Here is a 20,025-nt window from a genome sequence, read left to right as displayed (position 1 = left end):
TTGGGCCATCTACGGTTCCCCTCAGCCCATAGCACTGATCCCAGGACCCCATGCACAGTAGGTAGGTGCCAGCCAGGGGAAAGGACAAGTCATAGACAGATCTAGGGTCACCCACTGGCCGTGTATCCTTAGGCGAGTCCCCGTACCTCTCAGCCTCAGCTTTTTTGAGTGCAAAGGGGTTGCTCTAGGTCCCAGAAGGGGCAGAGCCGGGTACACGGTTGGTGCCCTGCAAATGGGAGCCCTCTCCATCCTCCCTTCTTCTCAATCAATACGTGCTCCATTGATGGATGATGGAGACAGTGATGAATGATGGGAGGTCCTGGAGCCCTGCCCCTCCTGGTTGTACAGATGGGGAAACTGAAACCCAGAGCCAGGAAGGGGCTTGCCCGGGTGGGAAGTGAGTGAGTCCGGGCCGACAGGGACGTGCTAGCAGTGTTACCAGAGAGAGGTTGGGGCTGGGCTGGGAAGAAAGCTGCTGAGGGTGGGGTGAAGGGGACAGGTGGGGGAAAAGGACGGAGGAGGGTGGGAACCTGCAGCACCCCATCCTCCCCTGCTCCCTCCAGCCGAGAGGCTGACCGAGAAAGCCTCGACAGCTGTTTGCTCAGAAAAGCGTCTTTGTCATCAGGGCTGTGGTGGGGAAAGTCCTCTCTCCCAGTCATGTCTTGGGAATCTGGATGGAGCAGGAAGGCAGCCGGGTGAGTGGCTGCTTGTCCTCTCGGAACCAGACTTTTTCCACTGCTTCTCCACGCATAGAAACACCGACTAAGCTTTGCTTACAGCCTCCTAGAGCCAACTTGCCCACCCCCTCACCCCTTAGGAAGCCTTCCATGTGTCTCCACTTTAAAAAGTGGGCCTGACCTCCATTACACACATACCTGCGGGAGAAGCGGGCCTCTGTGCCCTGTGAAAGTCCCTCCTGAGATCTAACTCCTATCCCTCTAGCTGCAACCACAGTCTCCTCCGCCTGCCTGTGGCGGGTTAATCCGGAGATGGAGTTGGCAAAGATGATGAGAGACCCACTCCCCACAGTGAGGCTTCCTCACAAGGAGAGGAAGGGACTTTGCAGTCCCCCAAACGGGAAGGGAGGTGTGGGGTTCAGAGGTGATGCTGAGCGCGAGGATCAGATTTCCCACAACAGGCCCAAGTTCAGGGCAACCTGGGTTCAACCGCCATTTCTGCCACCTGGCCCCTGGTCCCTCAAAAAGACTTTGAGACACCCCCAGATTCCCTTGCAACTGCTTTCCTTTCCACCATTCAGGTCCCCAGACCCTAGTCCCACCGCCATGAACCCTGCCTGATGAGGCCCAGGCTCTGAGAGAGCAGTGCCATACATTCAGGGGATGCTAACTTCAGCTCATAGGGAGAGGATGGGTAACCCAGCGAGGCACTGCATCCACAGCTGGGCCCTGGGATGCAGAAACCGCCCCAGTTACCAATAAAGACGGGGCATAACCTGCCCAAAGGCCTCGGACTCTGGCCCTGGGCGCACCTGGAGCCAGAAGCAGCGGGAGAGATTAAGGTCAGACCCCAGAAGGCACCCCCTGCTATGCAGAGGGACAGGGTGAAGGGGTGTGCACAGGTTGCCAAGCCCAGCTTGAGGACCCCACCCCCTAGGTCCCTGAGGCCCCCTCTCTGAACACTGACAGCTCTGCTGGCCTCCCTCCCCCGCCGGCGCTCAGCAGATCAATGCCGCCTTTGCTGACAGCTGAGAATCGAGCTTGCCTTCCCGCCCCCTCTCCTGCCCCTCCCGCTCGGCTGTTCTGTCCCCCGAGATCCTCCGGAGGAACGGGAAGAGTTTGCTGCGGAAGAGCTTCACCCTGGGGCAGGGCCCGCGGAGGGAGCGGAGCGGCTGGTGTGGCCCAACTTTCCGCAGGGGACAGAGGGAAGGAGGGTGAGGAAACCCAAATCACCGCTCAGTGCTGGGCTAAGAGAACGAGAGGGCCGCCCCTGCCCCTGTTGCCAGCTAGAGAGAGAGGAGGCCAGGCACCAAGAACTTCCCGCTGGAGAGGGAGTGCCTGGGGGGAAGTCTCCCGTTTCTGGGTGGGTTCTGGGGGCCTCTGGGAGGCTGTCCAGCTGCAGGCTGGCTCAGAGTTCACCTGCTAGCACCCATGTGCCCTGACCTGTGGTCAAGTCCACGGAGCAGTTTAGACTGAACGTGCATCAGAGGAGACTCTTCTGGGGGGCTGCGTGGCCTACCTGGGGGCTCTTCCCCATCATGAAGACGGAGCTCGGCGGTAGAGGTGGAGGTGGAGGTGGGTGGGTGGGTGAGTGGGTGGGTGAAAGGGAAAACGGAGCCCCACTGTGCCGCACACACTGACACAACTCGGCAGCGCTAGGGCATTGGGCCTTGCAGGTCGGAGCTGCTCACCGAGCCACACGCTCACCGGCACACTCTCCACACCCCGCACAGAGCGTAAAGGGCACAAGCCGAGGGGACACAGCTAACTGCTTACACTGCCAACACCCAGACGGCCAGACTCTGCACACCCATCTTCACACCCATCCACACCGGACCCACAACCCACGCCTCCAGCTGACTCAGTTCCACCACCTGGCAGACCCACAGCCACCCATTCTGCACAAACAGCAGGCACCTCTGTATCCACTCACACCCAAACTCCACACGACACGTGTGCCATCCGCGACCGCGGCCACAACTCCACACTCCCCGCCCCACTTCCCACGCTCACACAGGAGGCGTTCCAGCCCAGCCTACGGGTCCACACGGCCCCTTGCAGCCGTGCACGCCCCTGGCCCACGGCCGACCTCGTGGCCCCGTGCGCTGCCCCCGGGCCCGCCGCCACGCGGTCGGGTCAAGGCATCGACTGGGCGGCCCGCGCGGCCGCTGCGCCCCGGCCCGCTGCCTTCGCCGCGCTCCCCTCCCTCCGCCCCGCTCGCTGGCTCGCTCGCTCCCTCCCGATTTGGGAAGGCGGCCGCGGGGCGGGCGGGGGCGGGCGGGGGAGGGGCGGGGCGGGGAGGGTGACATGTGAGCAGCGCGCCTGGGCAGGTGGAAAGGCGAGCGGCATGGAGCGCGTAATAAGAGAGTTGGAGTCGGAAAGAGCCGCCCCAGTCGCCGGGGAAGCGGGCGGTCAGTGCGGGCTCCGGCGGCCCCCAGGCTCCGAGCGCCCGCCCCTGGCCCCGGAGAGGCCCCTGCCCGGACCCTAGCCCCCGCTGCCTGCGCCCTGCCGGGCCGCCCCGCCGGCCTCGGGTCCGAGCCATGTGCCGCTAAGCGCCCCGCGCGCGCCCCCGCCCAGACCGGCCCCGGCCCTCCGTCAGGCGCCTCCCATGGCCGAGGCCCCCCCGCGCCGCCTCGGCCTGGCCCCCCCGCCCGGGGACGCCCCCCGCGCCGAGCTGGTAGCTCTCACAGCCGTGCAGAGCGAGCAGGGCGAGGCGGGCGGGGGCGGCTCCCCGCGCCGCCTGGGCCTCCTGGGCAGCCCCCTGCCTCCGGGGGCGCCCCTCCCGGGGCCGGGCTCCGGCTCGGGCTCCGCCTGCGGCCAGCGCTCCTCGGCCTCTCAGAAGCGCTACCGCCGCCTGCAGAACTGGGTCTACAACGTGCTGGAGCGACCCCGCGGCTGGGCCTTCGTCTACCACGTCTTCATGTGAGTTTGCCGACCCGCGCCCCTGGCCTTACCCCGCGCTCTTGCTCCGCCCGGCGCTTGCGGGAGCCTGGACTCCCCTGGGTCCGCCGCCGGACCCTGGCTCCGCCTTCTGTCCCCCACCCCCACGGCCGACCCTCATTTTCACCCCGTCCCCCAGGCCTGAGCTCCATGACTGATCCCCCCAGCCCAACCCTAACCCCCAATCTCCAAGCCTTGGTCCCGACTTCACTCTCTTCTGACCTCTCCCACCCGCAACTCCTTATTTCCATGACCTCCACCCCTGCTCCTCTGTCCCCGCTGCTCCCACATGCAGTTTCTTATCCGTCATCCTCTCTGCAATCTGGAGCCGCTACAGTGGGGCTCCCCTTTCCTCGCCCTCACCTCTGTCTCCGCGTCCCAGACACAAAGAGGGCCCTTTGGCCCCCACACACTTGTCACCTTCTCCCCAGCTCTGTCACTACAGTGGACTCCCACCTGGGCTCCCCTTGGAGATACCCCTCTCCAGAGAAGGTGTCCATCCTATCCCAGGGCAGGCTCCCGATTATAGGTGTTTTGGGGGTCCCGGTGAGCACCCTAGCCCTGACATTCATGTGTGCTGTCTGACTTATCAGAGTCTTCACTCAGTCTCCCCACCACCCTCAACTTCCCAGCAGCAGCAGCAGCAGGCTGCCCTGTCTGCCTGCGGCCTGGCTGGCCAGCCTGCCCAGCTCACTGGCCGCTGCACCAGGCCTGGCTCTGGGCACCCCAGGGGAAAAAGAAAGAGGAGAGGGGTAGGTTTGGAAACACTGACGCTGTGCCTCCCTCCTCCCCCTTCACCAGCTCCTACAACTTTCAAAAACACTGACCCCTCTTGGATGTAAAGAGTGAATTTTGGCAGCTCAGAGCTCAGTCTTGGGGGACGGCCTGGCTGGCCAGGAACATGAGAGGCCCCACCGATATCAGTTGAAGGGCCAGGCCTGGCTCTGGGACGCTGGGAGGTGCCGGAGAGAGACCTCCGGTTCCTGGAAAATGTGCAGCTGTTAATCCCTTCTTACTGCCCCAGGGAGCACCCTTTGGTCTTGGACTTTCCTGAGTGGTCTCCTTGCCTGTTCTGACTTCTGACAGTTCTGCCTGCCGGGCTGTCCCTCTGCCGGCCTGAGTTTCCACCTGTGTGCGAACCGGCCTGTCCATGCATCTCTCCACCTAATTGTGCGGCAGTCCTTCTCCTCGTCTGTCTCCATCCCTCTGTTGACCTGTCCAGTTATCTGCGTGCCTGTCTGCCCACCTGTCCATCTGCCTGTCCACCTGATTATCTCATTCTTCTACTTGTCTGTTTCCATCGTCTTTTGGTCTGTCTTCCTTCCTGTCCCTGCTTGCCTGCCTCTGCCCAGTCCTAACTGGGCTCACAGAATTTCAAAGGTGGAGGGGAGAAGTGCTGGCAACGGATCCCCTGTCCGCAGGGAGGGGAGAGGAAGCTGACCCTCAGCCAATAAGCTCTGGGGGTGGCAGCCTTGGCTTCGTGCAGCGACCCTGCTAGGCTAGGCCGGGGGCAGAGAGTGAAGATTGCAGAGGACCTGAGGTTAGACTCAGGGTCAGGGTCACGGTCAGGAGTAGCCTGACCCCCAGTGCCCACTGGGAGGCCTCGGATGAATATCTTTGCTGCCGAGAGAGCTGTTGGAGTGATGGAGGCTCTGTGCTGGGGTACGAGAGATGGTGGGGTGGGGGTGAGGGGCAGGGACTGCTAGTAAGAGTGGCTGCCTTCTGGTGCCCTTGCCCACACTGCAGCCTGGGATGCCCAAGAAAGGTGAGATACTCCACAGAGAGTGCACCCTCCGTGGGCTCCTCTTGGGAGATGACATTTTCCAAGCCGTGGCTGGGCCTGGGGAAGCCAATAGGGACTGAGGCGGGGTCCGTCGTCTCCAGGCCTTGTCTCTCAGCCCTCACAAGGGCACTGAAGGCGAAGGAAGCGCCTCATGTCCCCCAGCCAGCCACCGTCTTCACCTCCTCTGGAAGGGCTTCTCCTTCCTCTCTAGGAGCTAAATCCGCTGGTACCTTTGCCCCACATCCTGCCTTACTGGATGCCAGGAATGCCCTGGCCAGGGGCACGCTTGTTCTGACCACTTGTCTCCAGGAGCCCAGAGCTGAGGCATCTCTTAGGAGTTCTGGGGGAGGAAATGTGCTGAGATCTCAGGGAATTGGTCACCTGCCTTAGAGATCAAAGGAGTTGGGGGGTCAGGAGCCCCACCTCTTGCATGCTGTGTGATCTTGGGTTGATCACTGGGCCTCTCTGAGCTTTAGAACTCTAGGCCATCAAAGCAGGTGGCAACCCCAGCCTTGTGGCCTCCCTCTTGGATGAGGTAATGGGTGGGAAAGAGCCTGTTGGAGCCTGAGGGATGGGTGTTCTTCAAGAGCTTCAGAGGGGGGTTTCTCAGTCACTCATGGCTGGGTCTTGGGTGAGCCAGGAAGTGCTTCCTGCTGTTGGACATTTAGCCCTACGGGGGCACTTTTGGTCAAATCCTTCCCCCTTCCCCGGTGACCCTCAGAGGCAGCCCGAGTGAGAGGAGTCCGGTGGTCACAGCTAGCTGACCCCCTTCCAGAGCCTCTGGCCCTGTAGGAGGGGCCCAACAGAAAAGCCTGGAAGAGAAGGGCAGAGGAAGGAGGGAACTGGGATGAGCTGGGTCCATTCACCCCAGGAGACACCTCCCTCACACCTGCTAGCCAGGTCCCACTGGGCCCCACAGACCTGCAGCTTTTCTGGCACCGAGGTGTGGGAGACTGCCCAGAGGGCAAGTCCCGAGTCCACCTTGCTCCCAGCAGCTGCGGCTCGGGGAAGTGGGAACCGCTGACTCCTGTCTTCTCCGTAGTGAGGTCTAGAATGAGGGATTGCTGGCCCCTTCCTCCTCTCGGTAGGCCCTTAGTCCTGTCACCAAGCCCCTGCCTCCTCCCTGTACCCCGGTCCCTGATTTAAGCCTTCAACCCTTCCCAGGCCCTCCTTCTCTCTGAATTTTGAGCAATAGCACATCGCTGCCCATGATGCTTTCCACGCCGTCGGAGGAACGCTCACCTTGCTGCACCCTGTCAAGGGCCACCCCGGCTTCCCTTTGGAAGTCAGAGGCTGAAAGGGGCTGGGATGGAGCACAGCCCCATGTGCCCCATCTTCCCCGAGCCCCTGTGAGACTGCTGCTCCCAGCCCCCAGCGGCCCAGCAGACTTTCTCTATGTGAAGGTTTACGCTCTGTAAACATCCTCCCATCCTCCGTCAGCCTTGTCCCTGGGGTCAAAAGCTGTGGGAATGGGGAGGAGAGGAGGTGGTGGCTGCTCCTGGGCCCTCAGACTCCTAATCCCGGCCCACAAAAGCTCCCCCTGGCCATCTGTAGAGGCACCTCACCTGGGTTGGAAATAATCCCAGCAAAGTACCCACAGCCCTCAGGCATCCCTGCCAGGTGGGTCCTCACATGCTTATGAGAAAACTGAGGCTCTGGAGATCACAGTCACATAGTCAGTCGGTGGCAGATACAGGACCAGACCCGCAAGCTCCGACTCCCTGTCCAGGACCTGCCCTGCTCCCTGCCGCCACCTGGGTTGGCTCTTGAAGTCTTGCGGTTATCCTGCTCGTTTTCAGCGAGGAAACTGAGGCTCAGGAGAAGTCTCCCCGTGCGCTTGGAGGAGGCCAGCACAGGACTGGGTCTGACTGGGAGCTGTCTTTCTCCTGCACCTCAGCTTCAGCAGCACCCCACCTCCGGGCTCCTCAGGAGCAGCACTCCCGTGTCATTCGTCCTTCTGTCCCCAGCACCCAGTCCACAGGAGGCAGGTCGCGGCAGGATTTTGTGGAATTGAGTGGAAACCGCCCAGCCGTGGCCAGGGCAATCACACTTTTGCTGCACAGGCTTTGCGCACACACCTATCCCTCCGACACACCCGTCTGTCTGTCTCATGCACTGCACCCTGGACAGGCGTATCCGTGAAGATCCCGAAGGCCCAGCAATCTAACGCACAGCTGCCCCCGCTTTTTCACGGACGTCACACACGTACGTGGGTCCGTGGCCCTCGCCTGGACTTTTAGGACAGAACAGAGTTGGCCCCTTCCTTGGGTGTGTTGCCTTCCCCTGTCCACACGGCAGGGCTGCCCTGCCGCCACCTGGGTTGGCTCTTGAAGTCTGGACTGCAATCTCTGACGGAGTGTGGAGCACCAGCTCTGTGCTGGGCACCTTGCTCAGTGCTCTCTATCAGCCGCTCCATGCGTCCTCCACCAGGGCTGGGTGGGTGCGGTTATCCTCACCTTGCGGGGCTGCGTATGCATCCGCTTCGGACCGGACCGTGCGGGAGCAGCGTGGCTGGCTTCCTAGAATTCTGCTGGTCTGTGCTCCTCTCCAAGGGCCCTGGGTGGACTGGTGGCAGTGCCAAGGCACAGAAAGGGGCACTTAGCTGAGGTCACACTTGGTGGTCAGGGTAGAACTGCGCGAGGAACCCAGGCCTTCTGCCTCCCAGATCAGGACTTTTGATAATAAGTTTTCTCACCCCAATCTATGGAGAAGACTGATGCTCCAAGAACTGGGCCTCGCGATGGGGAAGGTCTCGGAGTGTGACCCAAACTCCAGTTTCGTGCTGCTGTTTCTCAGTCCCTGACCTTTTGTTTGGTCTTTGTAAGAAAGGGCGAGTGAAGAGACCGTCCTGCCAGCCTTCTAGCCCTTTCCCTCTCTCTTACACCCCTTTGCTCCCAGCTTCGTGAGTTCTACTTTGGGGATCCGTGGAGCAGGTTAGACCTCTCATTGTGGGTCACCCCACCCTAGCTCCGTAGTACATTCATCCTTTCCATTGGGGAAGCCCTGCTGAATGTCTGACTTCAGTCCCTCCTGCTGCAGAAGCCTCTGTTCTCAGAAGGTTGGAGCCAAGAGCCTTTCAAGAGGTGATTATTCTTGGGCTGTTGGCAGCACCTTCAGTGGGTGATTAATTGAAGGTTCTCTGAACCAGTCAAGGGAGCAGAAAACGCAGGGATCAGGGAGAGAGCAAGGCTTGCAGGTCCCTAAGGCCCTGCCCCTGTCCCCACCCCCAGAGGGAGGCCAAGCCGGGAATGTCCCTGGCTGGAAGTTTTCTCGCTCCCTTCCTCCCCTGCACCCACATGGGTGGGTGCTTGGCCCTCTGTGGGCTAGGGGGCCCAGCAGGGAATTCTGTGTGTCTGACCTGGGGGCAGCCCCTCATTATGCCCCTGCTGTGGGATTTGAGGGGCTGGAGTGGAGGAAGAGGAGGGACTTACCATTTCTCCAGAGACTGTCCTGCAGGGGGTTAAGAGCATGGGGTCCGAGTCTGACAGATTTGGGTTCATTTCTGGTTCTACCTTTAGTAGTTATGTGCCCTTGGGCAAGTTACTTAACCTCTCTGAGCCTCCGTGTTCTCATCTGAAAAATGGGAATGATAATAGCTGCTTCTAGGATTGTCAGAGCTCAATGAGTTAAAGCACCTGACACAAATGTTCGCCACCATCATCATCTCCATTGTTATCGTGGTTATGATTGTCATTCCCTTCCCGGGCAGAGGTCTGCCCGTGTCCTTGGCTCAGCACAATGAGGCGAGTGTCTGGGCGTGCGGGAGAGAGTAGGAGCTGTGCGCCGGGCGAGCAGCTGTCCGTGGGAAGCCTGGGGATGCGGCTTCGTGGGACTTCTGAGGAGCGTCTAGAATGTGCCACGCTCGATACCAGGCGGGCATGATTATTGCCCTAATTCCACACTTGAGGAGAGCGAGGCTGGTGAGTGGTCCTCACCCACCTGCCCAAGGTCACACAGCTGGTGAACGGCGGCACCAGGACTCCAACCTGGGACCTTAGGACTTTATTCATTCGCTCCTTCCTTCATGTGACAAATATAGTTAAAGAGCATTCGCTGTGTACAGGCCTGGGGAGGCAGAGGGAGGTAGACCGTGCGTGGGCCCTGCCTGGGAGGGGGAGGGGCGCAGCGAGGAGGCTGCTGAGCCACTCCTGCCTTCTCTCCCAGGCACTTGCAGAGAGGTCCCGGCGTGGGCGTGAGCATGTCTGTGTGTACGGGGAGGAGCGTGTATGTGAGAGTCACTGTGAGGCCAAGGTGTGGGCCTCACTGTCAGATTGTGCAGCTAGCGTGGCCCCAGGGAGGTGGAAGTGGAGCCTTGATGCTCGGGGACAGCCAGGGACCCCTGGGAGAAGAGGGCAACCCCCACTCTCTCCTGAGCAGAGCCAGGGAACCCCGAAGGAGATTTAGGGATCTCAGTCCCAACACTTACTGAAAAGGTGCCCCCTCTACCCCAACCCCCAGTCTCACTATCCCCTCGGTCAAGTGGGATAAACAGGGGAGTGGACGCTCAGGGCTGCGGGCACAGAGGGACTCTGGATGAATGGGAGCAGATGCTGCCCCCCTCTTGTAGGATTGGGGGTAGGGAGTTCTTTCAGCACCTTCCTCCTGGCTTCCTCAGAGACCGGGCAATACTAAGAAAGGCACCCAGAGGGCTGCCTGCCCCCCACCCCCAGCTCTGAGGTTTTGGGGAGAGGATGCAGGTCAGACCTCTGAGACCCCCCAGAAAGGTCTCCACCCCCCAGGACTCCAGGCTTTCTGGGCAACTCTGTCCCCAGGGCAGGATCTGTGTGCCCTAGGGGTTGGCACCTGGGAGGTGAGGAAGGAGGGGCAGCCCCAGGCAGCAGACTAATTGGGCTGGGAATCCGTGGGCAGCGCCTGAGGGAGGGAAGGAGGCAAAGGGAGCAGGGAGCTCAGCGATTCCTTCTCTCTTCCCTCCCTTCTGGAGATTTGGGTGGCAGTGGGTGGAGTGGGGTCAACCCCAATCCCTGCAGGAAAATCTGGGGCACTTTATTCTGAGACTCCTTGGACATCTAGGCCAGGCTGGTAGGACAGGGGGAAAGCTGGCTGGAAATAAATGGTCCAAAGTTCCCACTGAAGCAAAAGGGATGGAGGTCAGACAGCAGGAAGGACTGCCCAATAACCAGGAGGTAGAGTGAGATTCCCCGGGTTACCCTTTCCAAAACTTGGGGACTCATGTCCAGCTGGACTGGACAAGAGCTACTCTGATCATTGTCCCCATGAAGCAAGTGGCACCCTTCCCTTACACTATGAAGGATGGAGAGTAGATAGAGCCTCTCTGGGAGAGGGAGAGGAACGGGTCAGATCAAGCACTTGGCTTTGGGGGGGGGGGCAGGCTGCCTCCCCTCCACCCTTCCTTCCCTGTCCTCCTCCCTGGGAGCCTCAGCCCGTCCAGGTCATCGTCTTTGGGTTTATTTTTTGCTGGGCTCGGCCGTCCCCAGGGAGGGGAGGGGGTAGGGAGAAAAGGAGGGGAGAAGGAACAGCTTTGTCAGCACAATCCCCGGCGCCTCTGCTTTTGCCTTCCTTGGCCTGGCTGCCACCCTCTTCAGGAGGGACCAGTCCCTGGGCACAATGGGGACCCACACCCCTGTGGGACCTCCTTCCTTCAGGCAGGACCAGCAGGTCAGGAGTAGGCCTCTCTCCCCTCACCCCTTTTCCATTCGTACCGCTGCAGAGCACAGAGCCAGAGGGGCCTCCGAGCCGAAGCAGAGCCACGGCTTCATTTCACAGATGGGGAAACTGAGGCCAGGAGAAATGGACACAGCACACATGGGGCTTCTCCACCTCCCCTGCTCACGCTGGAGCAGCCGAGAACCCGGGGAAGCTGCCTCCCACTTCCGCCCTGATCTCCGCGGGAAGGAGAGCCCCTGACTTCATTCACTCATCCAGTTCTCTCCTCTGGGATTGGGGGCAGTCTGCCGGGAGAGACAGGAGATGGGGGAGGAGAGGGAGGCTCAGCCTGGGGATGCCCTCATGGCCCACGGAGGGTGTCAGCCCCACCCCCCCGCCCCACGCCCTTCAGCCTCCTTTATTGTTAAAAAAAATATTAGCCCTAATTTACAGATAGACAAATTAGGGCCCGTGGTTAACATAGTAATAAGCTGTAGAGAAGGGATTCAAACCCAGAATCCCCTGGGCTCCCCATTCTCGAACACGCTCTTCCCTTGACTCTGGTCATCTCTCTTTGGCTCTTTCCATTCAGTTCTGTCAGCAACTCTGCCTGCCCTTCCTGCCCCATGAATGCTGGGGCTCCTCGGGCCCCTGCCCTGGGTCCTCCTCTCTCTGAAGTTCCCATGGAGGGGGTTCTCGTACACTCCTGTGACCTCCGGGGTCACCTCTGTGAGACAGCCTCCCTCTCTGCAGTTTCCTCCCTGAGCTTTACCCTGTAGCTGCCTGTGGACACCTCACCTCCTCACCCCCCTTCCTCAAAGTCAGCATCTTCTTCCAAACCTACACCCCCCGCCCAGTGACTCCCCCACCCCCAGTGCCCAAGTCAGGAACGCCCTCCAAGTACCCTTTGCTCTTTACCTAAGAAACAACCTGTGGTGTCCCCAGGTGTGCTATTTAAGGCTCAAGGTACTTTTCCTTCTGCCTTCAACTCCTGCCCCTCTCGCCCGCCCCATCATCTAGCAAATCTAGCAAACTCCTATTTATCCTTCAAATCCCAGTTTGAGCATCACCTCTTCGTGGATTTGCTCCCTGTCCATGCCCACTCTAGGCAGGACTGGGAGCCTTTGGGGTCCCCAGAGCTCTGCTCAGCCACCCCTGTGTGCTCCTCTGCGCTCTCTCGCACCAGATGATGAGGTCTGCATGGTGGGGGTTGAGCACAGTGCTTGGCACATGGCTGGTAATTAGTGAATCTTTGCTGAGCCAGGAAATAAAGGTGGCATTGAAGCTGGGCTGTTAGGATGAGAAGGGTTTTGCCAACTAGAGAGAAATCGGATAAAGGATCCTTAGGTCCTCCGTGTGCAGGCACTGTGCTGGCAGCTCTCATGGTTTTTGTCCTGAGTGCACTCCAGGGGGAGGCAGCAGCTAGAACAAAAGCTTGGGGTGGGACTCTCCTCCCCGGCCCTCTTCGCCTTAGGATCTGCAGAGTCAGAACAGGGATGTGCCGCTGGCTGGGAAGCAGAGCTTGACGGATCTCTTCCCATGAGCTCATGCTCTACAAACACCAGGCCATTTAGTTCTCCCGCTACCTCTGTGTGGCAGGCACTGTTATTGTTCCCATTTCGCAGATAGGAAAACTGAGGCTCGGAGGAGAAAGAATGTGTACCAAATGACAGCTTGTCCAAGGTGGAGCCGGGAATGCAATCCATGTCCGTGAGACTCCCCAGCCCAAGCTCCAAGTGGTTCTCAGAGGCGTCAGCAGACCCGTGGCCTAAGGCGAAACCGAGGGAAATAAGGACAACAGGATGACTCTCATAAAGCTAAATTTATTCCATTTAAAGGACTGTCTTTTCGTCTGAGATTATGTCCTTTCTTTTATGAAATGATGGGGCTGGGAATTTTTTTTTTAAATGTCCTTACTTGGCAAAATAAAAAGTTGACAACCTTACGCAGTTCCCAAAGTGTTTCTGAGAATTTTACCGGTGCGTGAAATCCCTGGGTTTGGGCGCCTTCCTGCCTCCTCCCTCCAGAGCGCTGGGGCCAGAGTGGGAGGAGTCTGGCTGGGAATGGAAGGATTAAAGGCATGGAGCCTCAGTCTCCACTGGATACTCCTGAGCCTTGGGGCCTGCTGCCCCGGCGGGCACTGAGGACCAGCCTAGGCAGGACTCTTGTAGGGGGTAGGGTGAGCCAGAATCAGTGCTCACCCCTCAGTTCAAGGAGCACTGGACGGGGAGTCAGAAGGCTGGGGTTTGGTTGCTGCCTCTGCTTCCTAAAAGCTGTGTGACCCCAGGCAGGTGACTGAACCTCTCTGCGGCTTCAGCTTCTGTCTATGTAGAATGATGATTATCATCTCTGCCTGCCCACCTCACCAGGCTGCCTCCTGCATCAAGTGCTTCCTTAACTGCAAGGTGCTGTGAAGAACAGAGGGCTTATTGTGCTTTTGCTATTTGTATCTTCTTCTTCTCTTGGGTCCTGGCCTGCACTGGTTTGAGCCCCGAGGGAGGGACTTTGTGGGTGTGGGTGGGGCACAAGGCCCTGTAAGAGCACATGGAGCAGACTGGCCATCCTTTCCTCGGGAGTCCCAGACAGGCTGGAGGCCCGGGGCCCTCCCGGGCAACACAGTGCTCCTGCCAGGAGCCAGGCTCTGTTCTAACAGAGCTCTCGCGCAGGGGTGAGATTCATGGTCCAGTCTATACCAGGTATTGTGCCAGGTGTTCTCCACATGCCACTTCATTTACTTCTTCAAGAGCCCTAGGAGGTAGGCACTGTCATTACTCCATTGTACAGAAGGGGCCACTGAAGCCTAAAGGTTCAGCCTGTGTGCTGCCACACAGCCAGGAGGTGGTGAATAAGCCGAGTGTGCAGGGAGTCTGTGGTGTGAGGGGCCTGAGTGTGCAAGGTGTTCGTGGTGTGAAAGCCTGAGTGTGCAAGAAGTCTGTGGTGTGAGAGGGCCTGAATGTGCAGGGAGTCTGTGGCGTGAGAGGGCCTAAGTGTGCAAGGAATCTGTGGTGTGAGAAGGCCTGAGTGTGCAAAGGAGTCTGTGGTGCAAGATGGTGGGAGCGGATTTGCAGGGCTGCAGTAGGCGGGGTAGCTGAGGGCACCCATAGTATACGTGGGGGGTTGGGTGGGGTGGGAAAGCAAAAGACACCTTCTTGCTGGGTGGCTTCCAGTGTTACCTCCCCTTCCCCCTCCCCCTCTCTTGCTGTGACTCTCGATAATAACAAAGATAATGGCGAATGCTTATTAAGCCCTTACAGTGTGCCAGACACTGCTCTGGGAGCGTGCCATGCCTTCCCTCACCTTTTCCTCTCATCAACCCAGTGAGGTGGGTACTAGTGTTATGCCCATTTGTCAGTGGAGGAGACCGAGGCAAAGAGAGGTTGAGTAACTTGTCTGGGTTTAGATAGTGCGGCCAGGTTCCGACTCCAGAAGTCCAGCTCTAGGGGCTATGGTTTACCTGCCCTCCTGCACCACACTGCACCTAACTTGCCCTGATGGGCCTGCCTCCTGGGCGGCTGATATGAGGACCAGTTGAGGCTTAAAGTTCAAGGTCCTGTCCCCCACCCCAATTTTCCTCTTTTTTTTCCTTCTTTTTTTTAAAAAAAATATTTTTATTGATTTCAGAGAGGAAGGGAGAGGGAGAGAGAGATAGAAACATCAATGATGAAAGAGAATCATTGATTGGCTGCTTCCTGCACTGGAGATCCAACCCCCAAGCAGCAGCAACTCGGGCATGTGCCCTGACCAGGAATTGAACCGTGACCTTCTGGTTCGTAGGTCAACACTCAACCACTGAGCCACGCCAGCCAGGCCATTTCTTTTCCTTCTGCGCTCTCTCATTTGGGAAGCCTTCACTGACAGTCGCTCCAGTCCATGTTCTATTCCAGATGCTGGGGACAGAGCAGTGAATCCGACGCTCCCCTGCTCCCTGGTGGAGATGGACCGGGAGGTTGGCAGTGTCAGGGCACCATGGAGTCCTGTAGGAGCCCAGCACAGAGGAGCCAGGTCCAGCCCCCAAATGGGCATGGCTGCGAAGGTTTCCCTGAGAAGGTGGTTTAAATTGAAACCTGAAAAATAAGAAGGAGTAGGAGTTGACCCTGCAACAAGGAGCAGGGAACAGCATTCCAGAAAGAGGGACCAGCATGGGCAAGCCCAGAGTGAAGCTGAATGTGGCATTTGCAAAGATTTTCAAGAAGTCGGGAGATTGGGAGCCTAGAGGGGCAGGAGGTGTGCCGAGAAGAGGCTGGGACATGAGCAAGGCCAGGCTGAGAAGGCCAGGCTGAGGAGCAGTGACTTCCTGGAAGACCCCGAGTTCAGGAAAAGGAACTGACGATGGGAGTGCCGTGGGCATTTTAGTGTTTTAGAAACAGCTCTCTGGGTCTGGCAAGGAGGTAGGGGAGGGGACTCTGGCAGGGAGCTCTGGGAATGCCATCCACTTGGCCTCTTCTTCCCTCTGCCTTCCCCTCCTGGCCCAGCCCTCTGAGCGGCTCCTCTGGAGCTGCCCACTAACCCTGCCAGGCCTGGCTGGACCTGGCCTGGAACCCTAGGACTTTGCCTATAGGGAAAGTGCAGCTGCTTATGCAAAGCCTGGCCTGGGGAAGGTGTGTGTCGCTGAGCTGAGGGGGCCTTGGAGGCAGAGGGGGTGGGTATAGGCACAGAAGCTGCCTGCCAAGGGACTCTAGGGGATCTAGGCCTGGGGTTTATGGGGATCGCCAGAATAGTGGCCTTAGAACTGCCCCATGAGGACACCCAGGGATTTGGCTCAGCTAATGGTGGGGTGCCCTGGGCAGCGGCCAGGTGGCTCAGTCTACTTCAGTTCCCCTCTCCCTCCCTTTCTCACAGCTCAACAGGGTATAGAAATCACTGGTCTCACCCAGCCCCCTCATTCTACTGATGGAGAAACTGAGGCCCAGAACAGGGCATGGACTTAGGTCCGGTGACAGAGCCCAGACTAGAACCCAGGCTCAGCCCAAGAATCTCAGTTGTACCCACAGCAGTAAACAGCAGTGAAAACCCTGCCACGGAGCCGGCAGCTCTGGTCCCCTCTGGGTGGTTTTAGGCAGTCTCTTCACAACTCTGAGCATCAGCCTCTGGATCCAAAATGCTACCTCCTCCTGGGAAGGATGTCCCCTCTCCCACCCGAGGGTTCGCAAAGCACTTTAAGGTATGCCTGGCCCAGGATGGGGCTTAATTGTTTGCTCAGTGAATCTCACTGAATTCTCATAACTACCCTAGAGGAAGATAGTATGACACTATTTTACATTGAGGATCAGAAAAGAGAAATGACTTGCCCAAGGTCATTCAGCTGAAAAATGACTGATATGGGGCTGGAGCCCAGGTGTCTATTCACCTAAGACCCTTGACCAACACAGCCCCAAATATAAGCCTCTGCTCTCAGTGAAAATCAGCTGATGTCCCAAGCAAGACCCATCAGCTGGCTGGACAGAGGATGTTTGTGTGTGTGCATGGGTGTGAGCAACCTGGCCTGCAGGCTGGAACTCAGCTCACATCAACCCCTGTGCCTCAGTGCTCCCGAGGCTGCAGCTGCTGCCCCAGGGGAAGGGGATCTTTCCACTTTCCCTCCTGCTTTGAGGGTTTTTTCTCTTCGCTTGGCTGGCTGGGAGAGGAGCTGGCTGTGGTGTGACCAGGGATGGGGTCTGGCCATCTAATACCTTGCACATGACAGGCATGGGGTGGGCACCAGGCTGGGAGAGGGATTTGCACTCTCCTAATCCGGGGGCTGCAGCCCTCCTCTGTCTTGGCCAGGGCCGTGGGAGAGGTTTGTCCCTGCCCCCATGCCCAGCAGCCCCAGCTCAGATCCCTGGCACACACCCAGCTCCTCTACTTGGGGCCTTCTCCTGCCCTGCTCATGCTCCTCACCCTCCCACGATGTGAGCAGAATTGGGACTTATGGGGGCAACACTGGGCCATTTGGATCTGATGAAATGCAATGCTGAGAAATGAGGGCAATGCCAGGCAGGTTTAGAGCCCATTGCTGGAGCAAAGTTAGGGGGAAGACCTGGTCGGGGTGCAGAGCTGGAGTGTTTGGGGCTTATCCTGGGCCACCCCTTCTGGGAGAAATTTGGCTACAAGTCAGGGAGGCAAATGTGTGGGCCATGCCCCCCTTCGCTGGGCAGTAAACACACAGCCGTCTCCCAGGAGACAGCCCAAACATCCCGGCCCCCCACAGTTATTTATACCAGGACTCCCTCTCCTTCTGGGCCTGGTCTGGGCCTCTCAGTCCACTCCTCAGCTGGGCAACCTGAGTTGAGGACGCAGCCCTGTCAAGGCTGGAGGCCTCCACAGCAGGCCTGCTCTGGACTGGGCGCTCACTACCTCCCCATGGCCTGTCCATTGGAGGCCCTGGGTCCTACAATCAGGAATGTGTTCATGGAGGCCAAGGCCTGGGCAGCAGGCAGGAGTCTGAGGCTTGAGCCCTGGCCATGCTGTCATCTGCTACATGACTATGGTTCTTGGCACCCCTGTGTCAGTAGGAGGGAAAGGTCTAGACGAGTGCTTTGCAAACTGTTTTAAGCAGTAGACCTGGTTCTTTAAATGAAAAGTGACACAGGAGCACAGTGTATAAGACAGACCAAAACACTGACTGGTGTTGCTCAGTGGTGAGAGTCTCGGCCCACGCACCAAAGGGTCACAGATTTAATTTCTGGTCAAGGGCACATACCTGGTTTTTCAGGTTTGATCCCCGCCCTAGTCAGGGTGCGTGCAGGAGGCAACTGATCCATATGTCTTTCTCACATTGACGTTTCTCTCTCTCCCTTCCACTTTCTCTAAAAATCAATGGAAAAAATATCCTTGGGTGAGGATTAACAAACAAAACAAAACAAAGCAGGGCTGCTTTGGGTGGAGTCCAGGGTGAGGGCCCAGAATTCTGCCCACTCAGCCTGTGTGGCCCTGTATACCACCATCCTGAAGCCTGTCTATGACCCTTCTTATTCTAGAACACATTCCAGGTAACCCTGGAGTTCCCTGGCTAAATTCCCATGCCGGCTTCCAGGGCTTTCACAGGCCTCTTCCCTGCCTCATCACCCCAAGGTCACTGTCGTGCGCAAGCACTCACAGGCTCAAGGGCAGCTGTTTGCAGCCAGTGGAGATAAAGCCTGACAGCCACAGAGTGTACCAAGGCCCCTCCTGGAGGATGAGCCCAGTGTGGGAACAGAAGAGGGCACACCATGTGGCTGACCATCAGCTTCCAGCATGGGACTCCAGGGTATCCAAGGTTTTAAATTCAAACTTGGCCTTCCAGATCCTACGAAGGTGTATGTGTCAGGAAGGATAGGACACATTTTATTTAACAGCTTGTTAGCTTGATTTAAACTTTTGAATATGTAGACTTATAGTATACTAGAGGCCTGGTGCATGAAATTCGTGCACTGGAGGTGGGAGGGTGTCCTTCAGCCTAGCCTGCACACTCTCCAATCTGGGACATCCCTCTCATAATCCGGAACTGCTGGCTCCCAACCGCTTGCCTGCCTGCCTGTCTGATTGCCCCTAACCTCTTCTGCCTGCCAGCCTCATCACCCCCTAACCACTCCCCTGCCAGCCTGATCGACGCCTAACTGCTCCCCTGCTGGCCTGATCGCCCCCAACTACCCTCCCCTGCTGGTCCAATCGCCCCTAACTGCCCTCCCCTGCAGGCCTGGTCCCCCCCAACTGCCCTTTCCTGCCTGACTGGTTGCCCCCAACTGCCCTCCTCTGCAGGCCTGGTTGCCCACAACTGCCCTCCTCTGCTGGCCTGATCACCTACAACTGCCCTCCTCTGCTGGCCTGGTTGCCCACAACTGCCCTCCCCTGCCGGCCATCTTGGGGTGGCCATCTTGTGACCACATGGGGGCAGCCATCTTGTGAGAGGGTGTGATGGTCAATTTGCATACTACCTCTTTATTATATAGGATGGGTCTCCATTTGTATTCTTTCCTAGCTCTGCCAGTGTTTGAGGTGGGCTCACATCAGCCCTCCATTCACCCACCCACCTCTGTAGCAATCCTAAGCAAGACGCCCTTTCTCAGAACTCTTGGGGTTCACAGGACAGTGGGAAAAACCCAACTCACTAATGCTCAAGGCCCTTGCAACCTGGGTCTTTCTGTTCCCTCCCAGATACTGTCTGAATATCTACCAGGCCAGCCTGGGGGATGGGAGGGGTTCAGAGTTGGCCTTGCCCTTGGTGGATGGGTCCTAATGAGATGGTGGTGGGTGGCAGACAGAATTAGAAACAGCCTCAGCATAAGGAGGGCCTGGGGTGCCCAGAGAGGGCCAGGAATCTCAACCAGACTGAGAGCACACTTCTCTCCAAAGCAGGTCAGAGATTGGGGCAGGGGCCAGGCAGGAGGGGGGGCTGCCCAAAGAGAGGAGAGAACATGAGAGTCACCAGGTGGAAATGCACAAGGTATGGAGGGGTGGAGTGTGGCTGAGGCTTAGTGTGGGTATATCTCATGCTGAGCTGAGGATCTTGGGTAAACAGCAAGGAGCCACTTGAGGATTGTAATGAGGAGAGGGGCACTCTGACTGCAAAGTAAATGGACTGGGGGTGCGGATGAGGGTGGCTCTGGAATCTGGTGGTCAGTGAAGAGGTGGCTGGAGGAAGGGGGAATGGAGTAAGTCCATGGCTGGAAAGGAGTGGGAAGTAAGGGTCTAGGACAGTGATGGCGAACCTATGACACGCGTGTCAGAGGTGACACGCGAACTCATATTTTTGGTTGATTTTTCTTTGTTAAATGGCATTTAAATATATAAAATAAATATCAAAAATATGTGTCTTTGTTTTACTATGGTTGCAAATATCAAAAAATGTCTATATGTGACACAGCACCAGAGTTAAGTTAGGGTTTTTCAAAATGCTGACATGCCGAGCTGGAAAGGTTCGCCATCACTGGTCTAGGAAGAAAGAGGTGATCTCAACTCTGCCTTCTAGAACACCTTCTACCTCTTCCTCCCTTACTCTGTCTTGGTTCTTGTCTCCTGTCATCATTCCATTGCCTGGGTCTC

The 20,025-nt window shown here is 58.1% G+C and overlaps 1 protein-coding gene across 1 annotated transcript in view; it reads left to right on the top strand.

Annotated features, from left to right (window-relative positions):
- The first annotated feature begins 3,285 nt into the window (after positions 1–3,285).
- The window catches only part of KCNQ4 (potassium voltage-gated channel subfamily Q member 4), a 57,840-nt gene continuing 41,100 nt past the window's right edge, over positions 3,286–20,025 (top strand). Inside the window, exon 1 of the mRNA XM_036352207.1 lies at positions 3,286–3,599. Within this exon, the coding sequence (XP_036208100.1) occupies positions 3,286–3,599 (314 nt within the window). The remainder of the gene's footprint in view (positions 3,600–20,025) is intronic.

Source organism: Myotis myotis, unplaced genomic scaffold (genome assembly GCF_014108235.1).
Source record: "Myotis myotis isolate mMyoMyo1 unplaced genomic scaffold, mMyoMyo1.p scaffold_m19_p_2, whole genome shotgun sequence".
Lineage (NCBI taxonomy): Eukaryota > Metazoa > Chordata > Mammalia > Chiroptera > Vespertilionidae > Myotis > Myotis myotis.
The sequence above is the reverse complement of the archived record's forward strand: the minus strand, read 5'-3'. Positions and strand labels throughout refer to the sequence as shown.